This window comes from Macaca thibetana, chromosome 5 (genome assembly GCF_024542745.1).
Source record: "Macaca thibetana thibetana isolate TM-01 chromosome 5, ASM2454274v1, whole genome shotgun sequence".
Classification (NCBI taxonomy): Eukaryota; Metazoa; Chordata; class Mammalia; order Primates; family Cercopithecidae; genus Macaca; species Macaca thibetana.
In genome coordinates, this window is record NC_065582.1 from 183,517,265 (window position 1) to 183,532,796 (window position 15,532).

At 48.2% G+C, this 15,532-nt stretch overlaps 1 protein-coding gene across 1 annotated transcript in view; it reads left to right on the forward strand.

The window, feature by feature from the left end:
• The window catches only part of ZFYVE28 (zinc finger FYVE-type containing 28), a 165,354-nt gene that overhangs the window by 72,326 nt on the left and 77,496 nt on the right, over positions 1-15,532 (forward strand). Inside the window, exon 3 of the mRNA XM_050792260.1 lies at positions 3,314-3,454. Within this exon, the coding sequence (XP_050648217.1) occupies positions 3,314-3,454 (141 nt within the window). The remainder of the gene's footprint in view (positions 1-3,313; positions 3,455-15,532) is intronic.

Below are 15,532 nucleotides of genomic sequence, written 5' to 3' on the forward strand. Positions count from 1 at the left end.
GCCAGTGGCTCTGCTGACCTGGACTAATGCCTGAGCTGGGTGTCAGGCCCCGCGGGTCTCATGCCGGCCTTGGGCAGGCTGCAAGCTCAGCCCTACCCCGAAAAGGGGCCATGCTCCCTCCTGGTTCGGGAAGTGGCAGGACGGCTCCTCTGCCCTCTGGTAGGAAGGTGCTGTTCTTGGCTCTTCCCCTCTTCCTTGGGAGCGAGGAGGGGCATTGGCAGGCCCCAGGTCCAGGTGAGGAAGCTGGTGGCCACCCCAGAAGCTGGCTCAGAATTCTAGGGGAGGGGAAGCTGGCGGCCACCCCATAAGCCAGTCAGAATTCTGGGGACTGCGCTGGGCGCGGTGGCTTACGCCTGTAATCCCAGCACTTTAGGAGGCCGAGGCGGACGGATCATTTGAGGTCAGGAATTTGAGACCAGCCCGGGCAACATAGTGAAACCCTGTCTCTACTAAAAATAAAACAGGTAGCTGGATGTGGTGGTGCACACCTGTAATCCCAGCTACTCGGGAGGTGGGATGATTGCTTGAACCTGGGAGGTGGAGGTTACAGTGAGCTGAGATCACACCAGCCTGGGCAGCAGAATGAGACTCCGTCTCAGAAAAAAAAGAAAAAAGGATTATGGGGGCTGCGTCTGAAGCAAAGGTCAAGGGCTCAGTTGCTCATCTGTAAGTTGACAACCACAAGGCTTTGAAGGTGCAGCACTCCTGGGGCTCGGACCATGGGGAAGGGCCGGGAGGGGCCTTTTGGGCCTCACTTTCCCCACCTCCCTCCTTTCCTTGCAGGCAGTAGAGCAGGAACGAGGTTAAGAGTGTCTCCTGCCTCCCAACCCCACGGTTCTTCCCGTTTCATCACAGAGGGGTTGCTGGGTGACTGCGACCTTGTGGCTCTCCGCGGTTGGCTGGGCGCGTGGAGGGGATGTGTTTACCTCCAGAAAGGCATGAGGCACAGCCGTGGTGCTGAGAGGGTGGGAGCAGATGGCAGCCAGTGCCCACCGTCCATCTCTGTGCCTCTGGCATCTGTGAGCATGTCAACGGCCGGGCGGGGTGGGGCCTGGGTCTGTCTTGCTCTGGGCTGTGTCCCAGGTCCAGATCCGCTCCTAGTAGAGTGGACGTTCAGGCAGCATCTGCCGGGGAGTGAGTGGGTGCAGAGGCTCTGTCAGGCCTCCTGTGAACAGTCCCAGGGAAGGCTTCCCATTGGCTGCCCAGGTCACAGGTGCATGCAGCCATTGCTGGAGCCCACGCAGGGGGCAGTGGATGGCCTCGTGTGGGTCCGCTCAGCCTCACTGGGGTTTGCTCTCCCCACCCCAGGGGTCTGGGCCAGCGTCTTGAGCTGATCCAGAGAGAGGGGACTGGAGGACCAGGAAAGAGTCAGGACAAAGTGACCCTGGCCAAGGCCACACAGAGGGGAGGGGCAGCAGGCCAGAGCACATGGAGGAAATGCCCCGACGGAGATGGGAGTCTGTGGGGAACACTGCCGGCACATTTGGACTGTGTGTGATTTGGTATATTCCCCTCTCCTCTGTCTTTCTCTCTGTGATTACGAAGAGTCCCTTTTATAAAAATAGGTTCAGGCCAGGCACAGTGACTAATTTCTGTAATCTCAGCAACTTTGGGAGGCCAAGGTGGGAGGATGGCTTGAGGCCAGGAGTTTAAGACCAGGCTGGGCAACACAGGGAGACCCCATCTCTAGAAAAAAATTAAAATTAGCTGAATATAGTGATGTGTGCCTATAGTTTCAGCTACTTGGGAGGCTGAGGCAGGAGGATTTCTTGAGCCCAGGAGGCGGAGGTTGCAGTGAGCCATGCTCATGCCAGTGTACTCCAGCCTGGGCAACAGCTAGATCCTGTCTCAAAAAAATATATAGGCTGGGCATAGTGGCTCACGCCTGTAATCCCAGCACTTTGGGAGGCCGAGGTGGGTGGATCACAAGGTCAGGAGTTTGAGACCAGCCTGGCCAACTTAGTGAAACCCCATCTCTACAGAAAATACAAAAATCAGCTGGGCATGGTGATGGGCACCGGTAATCCCAGCTACTTGGGAGGCTGAAACAGGAGAATCACTTGAACCCAGGAGGCAGAGGTTACAGTGAGCTGAGATCTCGCCATTGCACTCCAGCCTGGGTGACAGAGTGAGACTCTGTCTTCAAAATAATAATAATAATAATAATAATAATACACACACAAAAGGACTTCATCACTTTTCTAATGGGCTTCTCGGAATCCTGGAAACTCTGATCCAGGGGAACAAGCCGTTTGCATCCTGGGGCATTGGGAACCTCACGTGGCAAGGGAGGGTGGCCGTGCTGTGTGTGTAGAGCACCGAGGAGGCCGGCCAGGGTTGGGGTGGGTGGTGGTTGCAGTTGAAAACCAGCTTCTGAGCCCCCACGTGTTTGGTGAGAGGGGAGACTCTGAGCATAGGGTTTCCTGCCACAGTGCACTGACTTGTGGAAACTGGACTGAGACGCTATGAAGTTTCTAGAGAACAAGGGGATGGCAAATTGTTTATGAATCATGGGAAATGGTTTATGATGCACTGTCAATCATTCTTCACTTAAGTGGAGTAAATTTTATTGTATTATTCTGGGCCGCTTCATATTTTGGTTTTGTGAATAAAAAAATATTTCCTGGCCAGGCACAGTGGCTCATGCTTGTAATCCCAACACTTTGGGAGGCTGAGGTGGGTGGATCACCTGACGTCAGGAGTTCAAGACCAGCCTGGCCAACGTGGTGAAACCCTGTCTCTACTAAAAATACAAAAATTAGCCGGGCGTGGTAGCGGGTGCCTATAATCCCAGTTACTGGGGAGGCTGAGGCAAGAGAATCGCTTGAACCCAGGAGGTGGAGGTTGCAGTGAGCTGGGATCGTGCCATCACACGCCAGCCTGGGCAGCAAGAGTGAAACTCTATCTCAAAAAAAAAAAAAAAAAAAAAAAAACGTCCTAAGAGCTGCTTTCGTCGCCTGGAGCGCCTGGGACCCCACTCTTCCCGGAGCCCCTTTTTTGTGGGCTCTCCACCAGAGGGAGCGTGAGGACCTCGTGTCTGAGGTGCAGCGAAGGGTCTGGATTCCCCCACAGTCCTGGGCTGAAATGCAGGGGGCCTGGGGACCCTCGAATCAGGGGTTGAGCCGGCAGCCTGAGCCTCGGCTTTAGCTGTTTCCCTCCAGATCCTGGTGTGGAAAGCTGAGGAAAGCGCCAGCTACGGCTCAGGGTGGAAGGCCCCAGGCGGAGCCCACACATGGCCTGGGGACAGGGGACAAGGCAGAGGCATCCCCTCCAGTTCCCCACCCACTCACGCCCCGGCCCCTCTCTCCTGCAGAGGTCGGATCCGCAGCTGCTTGCCCGGTTCTACTATGCCGACGAGGAGCTGAACCAGGTGGCCGCGGAGCTGGACAGCCTGGATGGGCGGAAGGACCCCCAGCGGTGCACGCTGCTGGTCAGCCAGTTCCGCTCCTGCCAGGTGAGCCACGGGGCAGCAGAAGCTGGCTGGCTCGGCTGGGCATTGGACAGAGTGGCCTGTCCTCAGTAGACCAAGGCTTTGTCACCTGCTAGCCCCCTGTGGTGGCGTTCTCAGGGTCAGGTGCTAGAGAAGCCAGGCCTAGGAAGAGGGACCATCCCGGGCAGGATGTGTGGGGTGGGTATAGCCGGGCTGGAAGTGAGAAACCGCATGGGACACTTGGGGGAGCAGAGGCTGGGAGCGTGGGGGCAGGGGGTGCAGCGTGAGCAGGCTTCTGAGCCAAGGAACAGCCAGTGTGGGAGGGGTGGGCCTGCCCAGGTGCTCATGCAGAGCTTGGGTACCATGTGGCGGTCACACTCTGCCGCTGACTCATGGCGCTGCCGGCATCTGCTGCATAATTGAGAGATGGCCCTGGAAGCTGCTGCTAAAAATATCCCGGCCGAGGTTTTCTTCCCAGTGCACCAAGCATTCAGAGGCATCTCTAGCACAATAGCAAACGGCATGGTGCAAAGTTTTATCCAGTGATGATGAGGGGTTTTCACAAAGTTCCGGAATGTTCTTGGTGTACTCTCCCCATGGGGTCTTGCTGAATCCTTGCGGCCGTGGGAGGTGGGGGCTGACACATGCTCCTCCAACAGGGGGGGTCCATCCCTGTGTCACCGTGATCCTGAGGGTCCCACCCTGTGGGGGTCCTGCACAGTGGCTGAGCTGGCTGCACCCCAGCCCTGGCTCTGGCCTGGCCCTGCTGCAGTGGGAACTCAGCAGCGTTAGGGCCCTGTGTGTGACCGGGACAGCTTTTCTGGCCGGATCAGGCTCTGGGCTCTTTTTTGGGCTGTTCAGTGGCAGCCTCCACCTTCTGTGTGTTCAGATGTTCCAACAGATGTCCTGGGCCCCTCCGGGGATGGCCTCTGTGGTGGGGAGAGTCCCTACCCCCAGGAGCTCAGGTTAGAAAGAGCTCCTGCCCAGAGGACAGGTGCTGGGGGCCCTGGAGCCTGGAGGAGGAGAGTGCCGCGGAGGAGAGGTGCTGACCTGCCCTGCGGCCCCACGGCTGAGGAAGGGAGCTCGGAGGCTGTTCCTCGTGGCAACCTTTGGGGAGCTCTGTTCCCTTTACATGCTCTGACCTGTGTGCTTTTTTGTTGACTGACAGAGTTGATGATAAAGCCTGGTTTTAAGTGAGTTTGAGAGGTGGGGGAGGGACAGGAGGGCTGCCAAGCTAGGTGGCCCCTTCTCCGGCTTCCCGCTGCCACAGGCTTTAACTGGGATGTGTCACAGTGAGAATTGCCCTGCAAGAAGGATCTGGAGGGGAGTGCTCCAGTACAGTCAGGGGCTTAAACACTCACGCTCTTCTCCTTGCTGCTGTGGTCTTTGAAGGAACTAAGAGGGTGTGGACACCATCCAGGCCCCTTAGCATCATCTGATTCGGGCTCACTTCCATTCACTCAGCTCCAGGGCCCTGCCTCTGGCTCACCTCGCATCCCACTGGGTCTTTTGTGGCCCTTCTCTCTTCCACACCTCCCCTTCTTCCTCCCTCCTCCTATCTCCCCTTCCTCCCCCAGCCGCCTCCATGTGGGTCCCACGCCCAGTCCTTGGCCTCTTCCTGTCCGACCCCCAACATGGCAGCCTCAGCCTGCTCCATGTCGGTGCTGAGCACCCCCAGGGGAGCCTCTCGGCCTCTCGTCCGCCCAGATTGGGGTATGCTCCCCGGGTGTTCCCCCCAGCTCCCTGGGGGCATCTCACAGGGCCCACCTTACCCCCAGCACAGCTGACCACTGAACAACATGGTTTGAACTACACAGGTTCACTTATATATGCATTGTTTCAACCTAACTGGGATCGAAAATACAGTATTCTCAGGACACAAAACCCACATACACGGAGGGCTGTGCAGGTTCTGCTGGTCCAAGTGTGGGACTTGAGTATGTGCAGATATGATATATGCTGGGGGTCCTGGCACCTGCCCGCTGCGTGTACTGAGGGATGGTTGCATTTCATGTCTTTTCATGACGTTATAAGTGGTATTGCTTATTACAGGTCAATTTTAAAAAATAAGCCAGCATCATAAACGAAGTGTTTCCCTGAGTTCTGTGAGCCACTCTGCAAATTAATCCAACCCCAGAAGGGGGTCGTGGGAGCCCCAATTTATAGCCAGCTGGACAGAAGCAGAGACCACGCCTGGACTTGGCATCAGCATCTGAAGGGGCGCCGTCTTGTGGGACTGAGCCCTCACCCTGTGGGATCTCACTCTGTCGCCCAGGCTGGAGTGCAGTGATACGATCTCGGCTCACTGCAACCTCCACCTCCCAGGCTCAACTGATTCTCCTGCCTTAGCCTCCTGAGTAGCTGGGATTACAGGCATGCGCCACCATGCCCTGCTAATTTTTGTATTTTAAGTAGAGACGGGGTTCCACCATGTTGGCCGGGCTGGACTCGAACTTCTGAACTCAAGTGATCCAACTGCCCTGGCCTCCCAAAGTCCTGGGATTACAGGCGTGAGTCACCATGCCTGGCCCTAAATGTTAATTTTTGATTGATTGGTGCTACTATATGGAAATACAAGTGACTTATGTATATAGATGTTGTATCCTAAAACCTTTCTGTGGGAATCTAAATAATGGGTTTTTCCTACTTTCTACTCTACTCTCACACAGTCACCCAACACTCCATGACCAGATGAGTAGGGTTTTCCCCACACACCAAGTCATTCCCCAGCAGGTCCTGCAGGGGACAGCAGTGGGGGTCCTCTGTTCAACCCCATCTTGACACTGTCCACCCGGAGTGACCTCAGACCCCACAGGGTGAGGGCTCAGTCCCACAAGACGGCCCCCCATTCAGATGGCAATCCCAAGTCCAGGTGTGGTCTGTGCTTCTGTCCAGCTGGCTATAAATCGGGACTCCCATGACCCCCTTCCGGGTTGGATCAATTTGTAGAGTGGCTCACAGAACCCAGGGCAACACTCCATTCATGGTTCTGGCTTAGGAATAAAGGACGTAGTAACAGGTACAATGAGCGGCCAGATGAAGAGGTGCACCAGCCAAAGCCGGGAAGGGTCCCAAGGGCAGGAGCTCTGTCCCGTGGAGTTGGGGTGTGCACTTCTCCTGGCAGGCGGATGTGTTCGCCAGTGCGAAGGAAGCTCTCTGAACCAGTCCTTTTGGGTGTTTGCGGAAGCTTCTTTATAGAGCCATGATTGATTATATCGTTGGCTATTGGTGAGAACACTTCCCAATTCTTCAGTGCGTCTCCCCTCCCCGGAGGTTGGGGTTGGGGGCTGAAAGTCGCAACTCTCTAACATGCCTTGATCTTCCCAGGGACCAGCCCCCCATCCTGAAGCTGTCTAGGGCCCCCCAGTCACCAGTGAACTCATATCACTCTAGAGAGTCCCAGGCTTTTTGGAGCTGTATGTCAGGAAATGGGAAGAAGACCAAACATATATTTTACAATATCATACTTTCTAAATTCACTTAGTATTTCTGGCAGCTTTTTGTAGATTCTGTTACATTTTTTGCCAATAAAGATAATCTTCACTTCTTCCTTTTCTATCTGGATGCCATGAGTGTGTGTGTGTGTGTGCGTCACCCTATTGAACTAGCTAGAATTCCAGTACAAAGTTGAATAGAAGTGGTGAGAGCAGACATCTTTTGTTAATGATGGAAAACCAAATGCTTTCTCCCCAGAGATCAGTGTGATGTTAGCTGTAGGATTTTCGTAGCTACCCTTTGTCAGGCCAAGGCAGTTGCCACCTACTCATCGCTTGCTAAGAGTTCTTATTAGGAATGGATGTTAGATTTTTTTTCAGATGCTTTTTTTTGTGTCAATGGAGATTTATCATGTTATTTTTAATATGGTAAATTACATTGATGGTCTTTTTTTACTCAATAAATATTGACTTTTTTATTAGTATCCACTCCATCACCCAACAAAAGCAGCATGTAGATGCCACGAGGGCAGGGCTATGTGTACACACAACATTCACCAGTACATCCCAGTGCCTAGTACATAGTAGGCACTCAGTTATATCATTGAAACAGGGAACACTTGGGTGATTCACTTAAATTTTAATTTATTTTCTTTTTGAATAATGTGACTTATTCTTTTTTGCATATGATAGCTATGATATCACAAAAACAATTGTAAACTGTGTCAAGCTGCCAAAAGTTTGAATCTCATGCTAGTATATACATTTAGGCTTCTCACCATAGCTATTTTAGAGTTGTGATTATCTAGCACTGAAAGAAACTTTGGGCTCATCTGGTCCGATTCTCTTATTTCGTGAATTAGAACATTAAATCCACTCAGATTGGGTGACGCATCCGTCATCACATGCAGTAAACAGAAAACAAGGGGTCATTTGCTGGATGCCACAGCACCCAAAGGTCAGGGTAGCTGGAACTCTTGGTGTCTTCTTGTCTTGCAAAATGATGGAAGACACATCATTTTAGTTCCCTGGTAGAAAGAAGATCATAGAACCAGCCGGGTATCACAAATATGCCACAAAGATAAAAGACAGAATTTGGCCCTAAATAAAAACAGATTCTTAAAAATACAGAAGCGATCAGACATGTTGCTAAGAAAATGCAGATATTAGACCATATCCTTGACCATATCCATGGTTCACAGTCCTTATGAGAGCTTAAAAAATATAGATGCCAGGACCCAGTCCCAGAGATTCTGCCTTACTTCGTCCAGGAAGAGCATAAGCATACATCGATTGATTTTTGAATGTTAAAAAAAAATTGGCTGGGCACAGTGGCTCACGCCTGTAATCCCAGCACTTTGGGAGGCCGAGGCAGGTGGATCACGACGTCAGGAGATCAAGACCATCCTGGCTAACATGGTGAAACCCCGTCTCTACTAAAAATACAAAAACTAGCTGGGCGTGGTGGCGGGCGCCTGTAGTCCCAGCTACTCGGGAGGCTGAGGCAGGAGAATGGCCTGAACCCGGGAGGTGGAGCTTGCAGTGAGCCGAGATCGTGCCACTGCACTCCAGCCTGGGCGACACAGCGAGACTCCATCTCACAAAAAAAAAAAAAAAAGGAAGAAAAAAGGTACTCCTACATTCCTGGGATAAATCCCACTTGTTCATGGTACATTATCCTTTTTTGCATTATTGAATTCAGTTTCCTAAAATTGTGTTAGGATTTTTTGGATCAGTGTTCATGAGGAGTATGGGCCCATAGTCTTTGTCTGATTTTGGTATCAAGATAATGTCATAGATGAGTTGAGAAGGATTCTGTCCTCTTCAGTTTTTTGGAAGAGTTTGTGTAGTATTAGTTGTTCTTAAATGTTTGGTAGAATTCACTATTAATCTATCTGGACCTGGTAGAATTCACTATTAATCTATCTGGACCTGGTAATTCACTATCAATCTATCTGAAACTGGAGTTTTCTTTGTAGGAAGATTTTTAACTACAAATTTAATTTCTTGAATAGATACAGGGTTTTCACATTATTTCAGAAATTTCTTCTAGAGAGAGATTTGGTAGTTTATGCCTTTTAAGAAATTTCAGGCCGGGCGCGGTGGCTCAAGCCTGTAATCCCAGTACTTTGGGAGGCCGAGGCGGGTGGATCACAAAGTCAGGAGATCGAGACCATCCTGGCTAACATGGTGAAACCCCGTCTCTACTAAAAAATACAAAAAACTAGCCGGGCGTGGTGGCGGGCGCCTGTAGTCCCAGCTACTTGGAGGCTGAGGCAGGAGAATGGCGTAAACCCGGGAGGCGGAGCTTGCAGTGAGCCGAGATCGGGCCACTGCACTCCAGCCTGGGTGACACAGCGAGACTCCGTCTCAAAAAAAAAAAAAGAAATTTCATCTAAGTTGTTGAATTTATTGGCATTAAGTTGTTCATAATATTTCCTTATAATCCTTTTAATGTAAGTAGGATCCACAGAGATGTCACCTCTCTCATTCCTGTTATTAAGCTGTGTCTTCTGTTGTCATTCTGAACTTCTGTTGTCATTCTGAACTTCTGTTGTCATTCTGAACTTCTGTTGTCATTCTGAACTTCTGTTGTCATTCTGAACATTCTGTGTTGATAGAGTTTTATCAATTTTACTGATTTCTCAAAGGAACTATTTTTAACTTCATTGATTTTCTCTATTGCTTTAATCTTTTCTCTTTTTAAATTTCTGCTCTGATTGTTGCTATACCTTTCTTCTGTTTGCTTTGGGTTTCATTTACTCTTCTCTCTCTAGTTTCTTTTTTTATTTTTATATGGTAGACTTCAAAACCATATAAAATATATACGGTTTATAGTTTTTTATAGTTTCTTAATATGGCAACTGAGGTTAGAGAATGAATGCCTTTCTTCTTTTCTAATTTAGGCATTTAGTGGTTTAAATTTCTCCCTAATTGCTGCTTTAGTAGTATTCCATAAATTTTGATATGTTGTATTTTTACTTTCATTTCATTCACAATACTTTGTGATTTCCTCTTTGATTTCATGTTTGATTCATGAGTTATTTAAAAGTGTGTTATTTAGTTTTCAAATATTTACGGAATTTTCTAGAGATCTTTCTGTTAATGATTTCTAATTAAATTCCACTGTAGTCAGAGGATATACTTTGTGTGATTTGGATTATTTTTACATGCATTGAGGCTTGTTTTATGGCCCAGAATTTGGTCTTTCTTGGTATATGTTCCATATACAATTGGGAATCATGGCCAGGCGCGGTGGCTCAAGCCTGTAATCCCAGCACTTTGGGAGGCCGAGACGGGCGGATCACGAGGTCAGGAGATCGAGACCATCCTGGCTAACACAGTGAAACCCCGTCTCTACTAAAAAATACAAAAAACTAGCCGGGCGAGGTGGTGGGCGCCTGTAGTCCCAGCTACTCGGGAGGCTGAGGCAGGAGAATGGCGTAAACCCGGGAGGCGGAGCTTGCAGTGAGCCGAGATCCGGCCACTGCACTCCATCCAGCCTGGGCGACAGAGGGAGACTCCGTCTCAAAAAAAAAAAAAAAAAAAAAAAAAAAAAAAAAAAAAAAAAAAAAATTGGGAATCATGTGCCTCTGGCTGTTGTTGGGTGGAAAGTTCTGTAAATGTCAACCACGTCAGGTTGTTTTAACAGCATTGCTAAGATTTACTATCCTTGCTGATTTTCTGTTTACTTTCTATGTCTTTTTTTTTTTTTTTTTTTTTTTTTTTTTTTTTTGAGACAGAGTCTCATGCTGTTGCCCAGGCTGGAGTGCAGTGGCACGATCTCGGCTCACTGCAAGCTCCGCCTCCTGGGTTCACGCCATTCTCCTGCCTCAGCCTCCTGAGTAGCTAGGACTACAGGCGCCTGCCACCGCGCCCGGCTAATTTTTTGTATTTTTAGTAGAGACGGAGTTTCACTGTGGTCTCGATCTCCTGACCTTGTGATCCGCCTGCCTCGGCCTCCCAAAGTGCTGGGATTACAGGCTTGAGCCACCGCGCCCGGCCTACTTTCTATGTCTTATCAGTTGAGAAAGGTACTGAAGTTTCTGACTATAATTGTGGATTTGTTTATGTCATCTTACTTCATGCCCTTTGAAGGTCTATTATGAGGTTCATAAATGTTAATGATTGTTATGTGCTGCTAATAAATTGACCCCTTTATTATTAGGAAATGACTTTTTTTTGGTCCTTGGTAGTACTCTTTGCTCTGAAACCTACTTCAATATTCATGTAGCCACTCCAGCTTTCTTTTGATTGGTGTGAACATGATATAACTTTTAAAAAGTCCTTTGACTTTTAACTTATTTGTGTCTTTGTGTGTGAAGTGGGGATCTTGTAGGCAGCATATAGTTGGGTCTCTTTTTATTATGCAATCTGAAAATCTCTGTCTTTTATTTGGGGATTTTAGATCGTTTTTGTTTAATATATCTTTGCTATAGTTAGATTTGAGTATCATTTTGCTGTTTGTTTTCTGTTTGTCCTATCTTTTATTTATTCCCCTTTCCTCTTTTTTTCCTTCTTTTTTTATTAATTGGCTTCAGTGACTTCATCTCTTAATTTTTATGTATTCTATTTATTTTTTATGATTCTGCTTTGTCTCCTTTGTTGGCTCATTAACCAGAACTCTTTGTTTTGTTATTTTAATGGTTGCTTTAGGGTTTATAATAATTGTCTTTAATTACAGATACCTTCAAATGACATTATACAACTTCACATAGAGTATAAAGACCTTCCAATAAGTCACTTCCATTTCTCCTACTGGACCTTGTGCTGTTGTTGCCATACATTTTACTTTTGTATGTTATAGACTCACACTATGTTGTTAGGGTATTTTTTTCATTTAAATGGTCAATTTTTAAAATTAAAATTTAGAAAATTAAATAGTAAAAAAGGATCTTGTATATTTACTGTGTAGTCACCATTTCCAGTGCTGTCTTTTCCCTTGTATAGATCTCTATTTCCGTCTGATGTCATTTTTTTTTTGCTTGAAAGAATTTCTTTAGCATTTCTTATAGTGCAAGTCTACTGGTCATGAATTCTTTCAGCCTTTGTTTGAATGAAAAATTATTCTACCTTTGATTTTGAAAGATATTTTTGCTGGGTATAGAATTCTAGGTTGATATTTTTTTTCCCCTCAATACTTTAAAGATGTTTCGGCCAGGCGCGGTGGCTCAAGCCTATAATCCCAGCACTTTGGGAGGCCGAGACGGGTGGATCGCGAGGTCAGGAGATCAAGACCATCCTGGCTAACACGGTGAAACTCCGTCTCTACTAAAAAATACAAAAAACTAGCCGGGTGAAGTGGCGGGCGCCTGTGGTCCCAGCTACTCCGGAGGCTGAGGCAGGAGAATGGCGGGAACCCGGGAGGCGGAGCTTGCAGTGAGCTGAGATCCGGCCACCGCACTCCAGCCTGGGCGACAGAGCCAGACTCAGTCTCAAAAAAAAAAAAAAAAAAAAAAAAAAAAAAAAAGATGTTTCATTCTCTTCTCACTTGTATTATTTTGGATGAAAAATCTAATGCCATTTTGTCTTTGTTCCTTGTGTGTAACATATCTTTTTTCTCTTGCTACTTTAAAGATTTTCTCTTTTTATTGGTTTTGATCAGTTTGATTATGCTGTAATTTAGTATAGTTTTTAAAAATGTGTCTTCTGCTTGGGGTTCATTTACTTGGTTCTGTGAGTTTATATTTATTAAATTTGGAAAAATTTTGACCATTATTCCTTCAAATATTTTTTTCTATCTCATTCCTCCTCATTTTGAGACTTGAATTACATTCATATGTGACCTTTGAAGTTGTCCAACAGTTCATTGATGATCTATTATTATTTCTGAATCATTGGGATAGTTTCAGTTGCTGTCTTCAAGTTTACTGTTCTTTTCTTCTGAATTATCAAATCTGAGGTTAATCTCATGCAGTATATCTTTTCATCTCAGACGCTGTAATTTTCATCTCTAAATCAGGTCGGGACTTTTAGTTTCTTCATTGTCTCTAGTTAACTTTTTGAACACATGGGAATCAGTTATAACAACCGTCTTAATGTCCCTGATCATCTTTGTCAAGTCTGGGTTGATTTTGATTGATTGCTTTTCCTTTTAGTCATGGGTCGTATTTTCTTCATTCTTTTCAAGCTTGGTAATCTTTTTTTTTGCTCATGTTGCCCAGGCTGGAGTGCAACAGCACCATCTCAGCTCACCGCAATCTCCGTCTCCCGGGTTCAAGCGATTCTCCTGCCTCAGGTCCTGTTTTCCTCCTCCAGGGGCCTGTTTTCAGCCAACATTGAGATGATCCATGTGCCGAATACTGCATTCTGTTGCGGTTGCTGCGTCCAACTTTTGATGGACGGTGACATGCTATTCCATGCCTGGGACTACAGGCACGCACCACCACGCCTGGCTAATTGTGTATTTTTTTTTTTTTTTTTTTTTTTTTGAGACGAAGTCTTGCTCTGTCGCCCGGGCTGGAGTGCAGTGGCCAGATCTCAGCTCACTGCAAGCTCCGCCTCCCGGGTTCCCGCCATTCTCCTGCCTCAGCCTCCCGAGTAGCTGGGACTACAGGCGCCCGCCACCTCGCCCGGCTAGTTTTTTTTTGTATTTTTTAGTAGAGACGGGGTTTCACCGTGTTAGCCAGGATGGTCTCGATCTCCTGACCTCGTGATCCGCCCGTCTCGGCCTCCCAAAGTGCTGGGATTACAGGCTTCAGCCACTGCGCCCGGCCTAATTGTGTATTTTTAGTAGAGATGGGGTTTCTCCATGTTGGTCAGGCTGGTCTTGAGCTCCCGACCTCAGGTGATCCACCCACCTCGGCCTCCCAAAGTGCTGGGATTACAGGCGTGAGCCACGGCACCTGGCCAAACTTGGTAGTTTTTTTTTTTTTTTTTTTTTTTTTTTTTTTGAGACGGAGTCTCGCTCTGTCACCCGGGCTGGAGTGCAGTGGCCGGATCTCGGCTCACTGCAAGCTCCGCCTCCGGGGTTCACGCCATTCTCCTGCCTCAGCCTCCCGAGTAGCTGGGACTACAGGCGCCCACCACCTCGCCCGGCTAGTTTTTTGTATTTTTTAGTAGAGACGGGGTTTCACCGTGTTAGCCAGGATGGTCTTGATCTCCTGACCTCGTGATCCGCCCGTCTCGGCCTCCCAAAGTGCTGGGATTACAGGCGTGAGCCACGGCACCTGGCCAAACTTGGTAATTTTTTAATTGGGTACCTGACATAGTGAATTTCACCTTGCTGGGGGCTATTTTTATATTACTGTAAATATTTTTGGTTGTTCTGTGATGCAGTTTAGTTACTTAGAAACAGTTTATTCCTTTGGGTCTTATTTTTTAAGGTGTTAGGCAGGACCAGAGCTGTGTTTAGTCTAGAGTTAACTGCTGTTCATATGGAGGCAAGACACTTTTGGGTATTCTACTCGATACTTTGTGAACTGTGAGCGCTCCTGCTACTCCAGCCTTCTGGAGAGCTCCTGCCACTGCTCCCTGGAATCCTTCAGGTGCTTCTTTCCCGGCCTTAGGTCATCTCCCCACGGGCATGTGTTGATCAGTTCTCGGCTGGACCCCTGAGACCCTCCCCAGATCTCCAGAGTTCTCTCTCTTCTCTGCCTCCTGCTCTCTGAACCCTAACTGCCTTGGTTCCATCCGAGTTCCCTGTCCCTGTTCCATGACTTGAAACTTTCCTCAAGGCAGTGAGCTGAGGTAGTCGGGGGGCTCACCTTATTTATTTCCTGTCTCTTGGGGATCAGTGTCCTTTGTGGCCTGATGTCCAGTGTCATGGGAATCACTGTCGTTGGGAGTGGGGTATATTGGGTTCCTCTGACTCCATCTTGGCTGGAGTTAGAAGTCCTGGCAAGTGTTTGTTCAGCATACTGTGTGTGAGGCACTGTTCTAGGCACTGGAGACTCATCAGTGAGTAACAGAAGGCCCTTCCCTCAGGGAGGTATGTTCCGGTAGACCAGGAAGGGCGGGCAATGAATCCAAGCACGGCCACTAAAGTCTCCTCGGCCTTAGATAAGCCGTGCCACCGGGCTGAGCCTCAGATCCTGGACTCTTCATCTCAGCCGGTGGTTACTGTGCACTGCCTGTTGCTGTGATTGCCGTTGTTTGCTCATTGGTTTGTTGAATCATGAGCAAGGGATCTTCCTACCCAGAAAACCTTTTAAAAAGAAGTGACAGTAGAACCACTTGTTGGTTGAATTTTGTTTTTATTTTTTGTATGATAAAGGCTTAACATTTTTCTTACACTGCAGAATTTCCTTCAGAGTTCAGTGTTTTCATTTCTTGCCTGAGAAGGGTCATGCTTCCCCACTCGTAGTGAGTTTTCATATCCCTTCCTAAGAAAAATGAAAGTCAAGCCTCGGAGGGCAGAAAGGAGGGATGGCCACGGGTGAGAGTGTCAGTTCGTGTGCTCTTTCTGGAAAGCCACTTGGCAGTATCTCATCAGAGCCTGGAAATGCAGTTTGCACTTTTGACGTTGTAATTCCATTTCTAGCAAGCAGTGGGTCCTGAGGAAGTAATCCACAACCGGAGCGTCGTGCACCACAGTAGTGAGGGCAGCGCTGCATGGAGGTGGAGGATTAGGCACCGTCAGTGTCCAGCAGAAGACAAAGGAGTCCGTTAACAGGACGGTCTATGTGCTGGAATAGCATGTCACCATCCATCAAAAGTTGGATGCAGC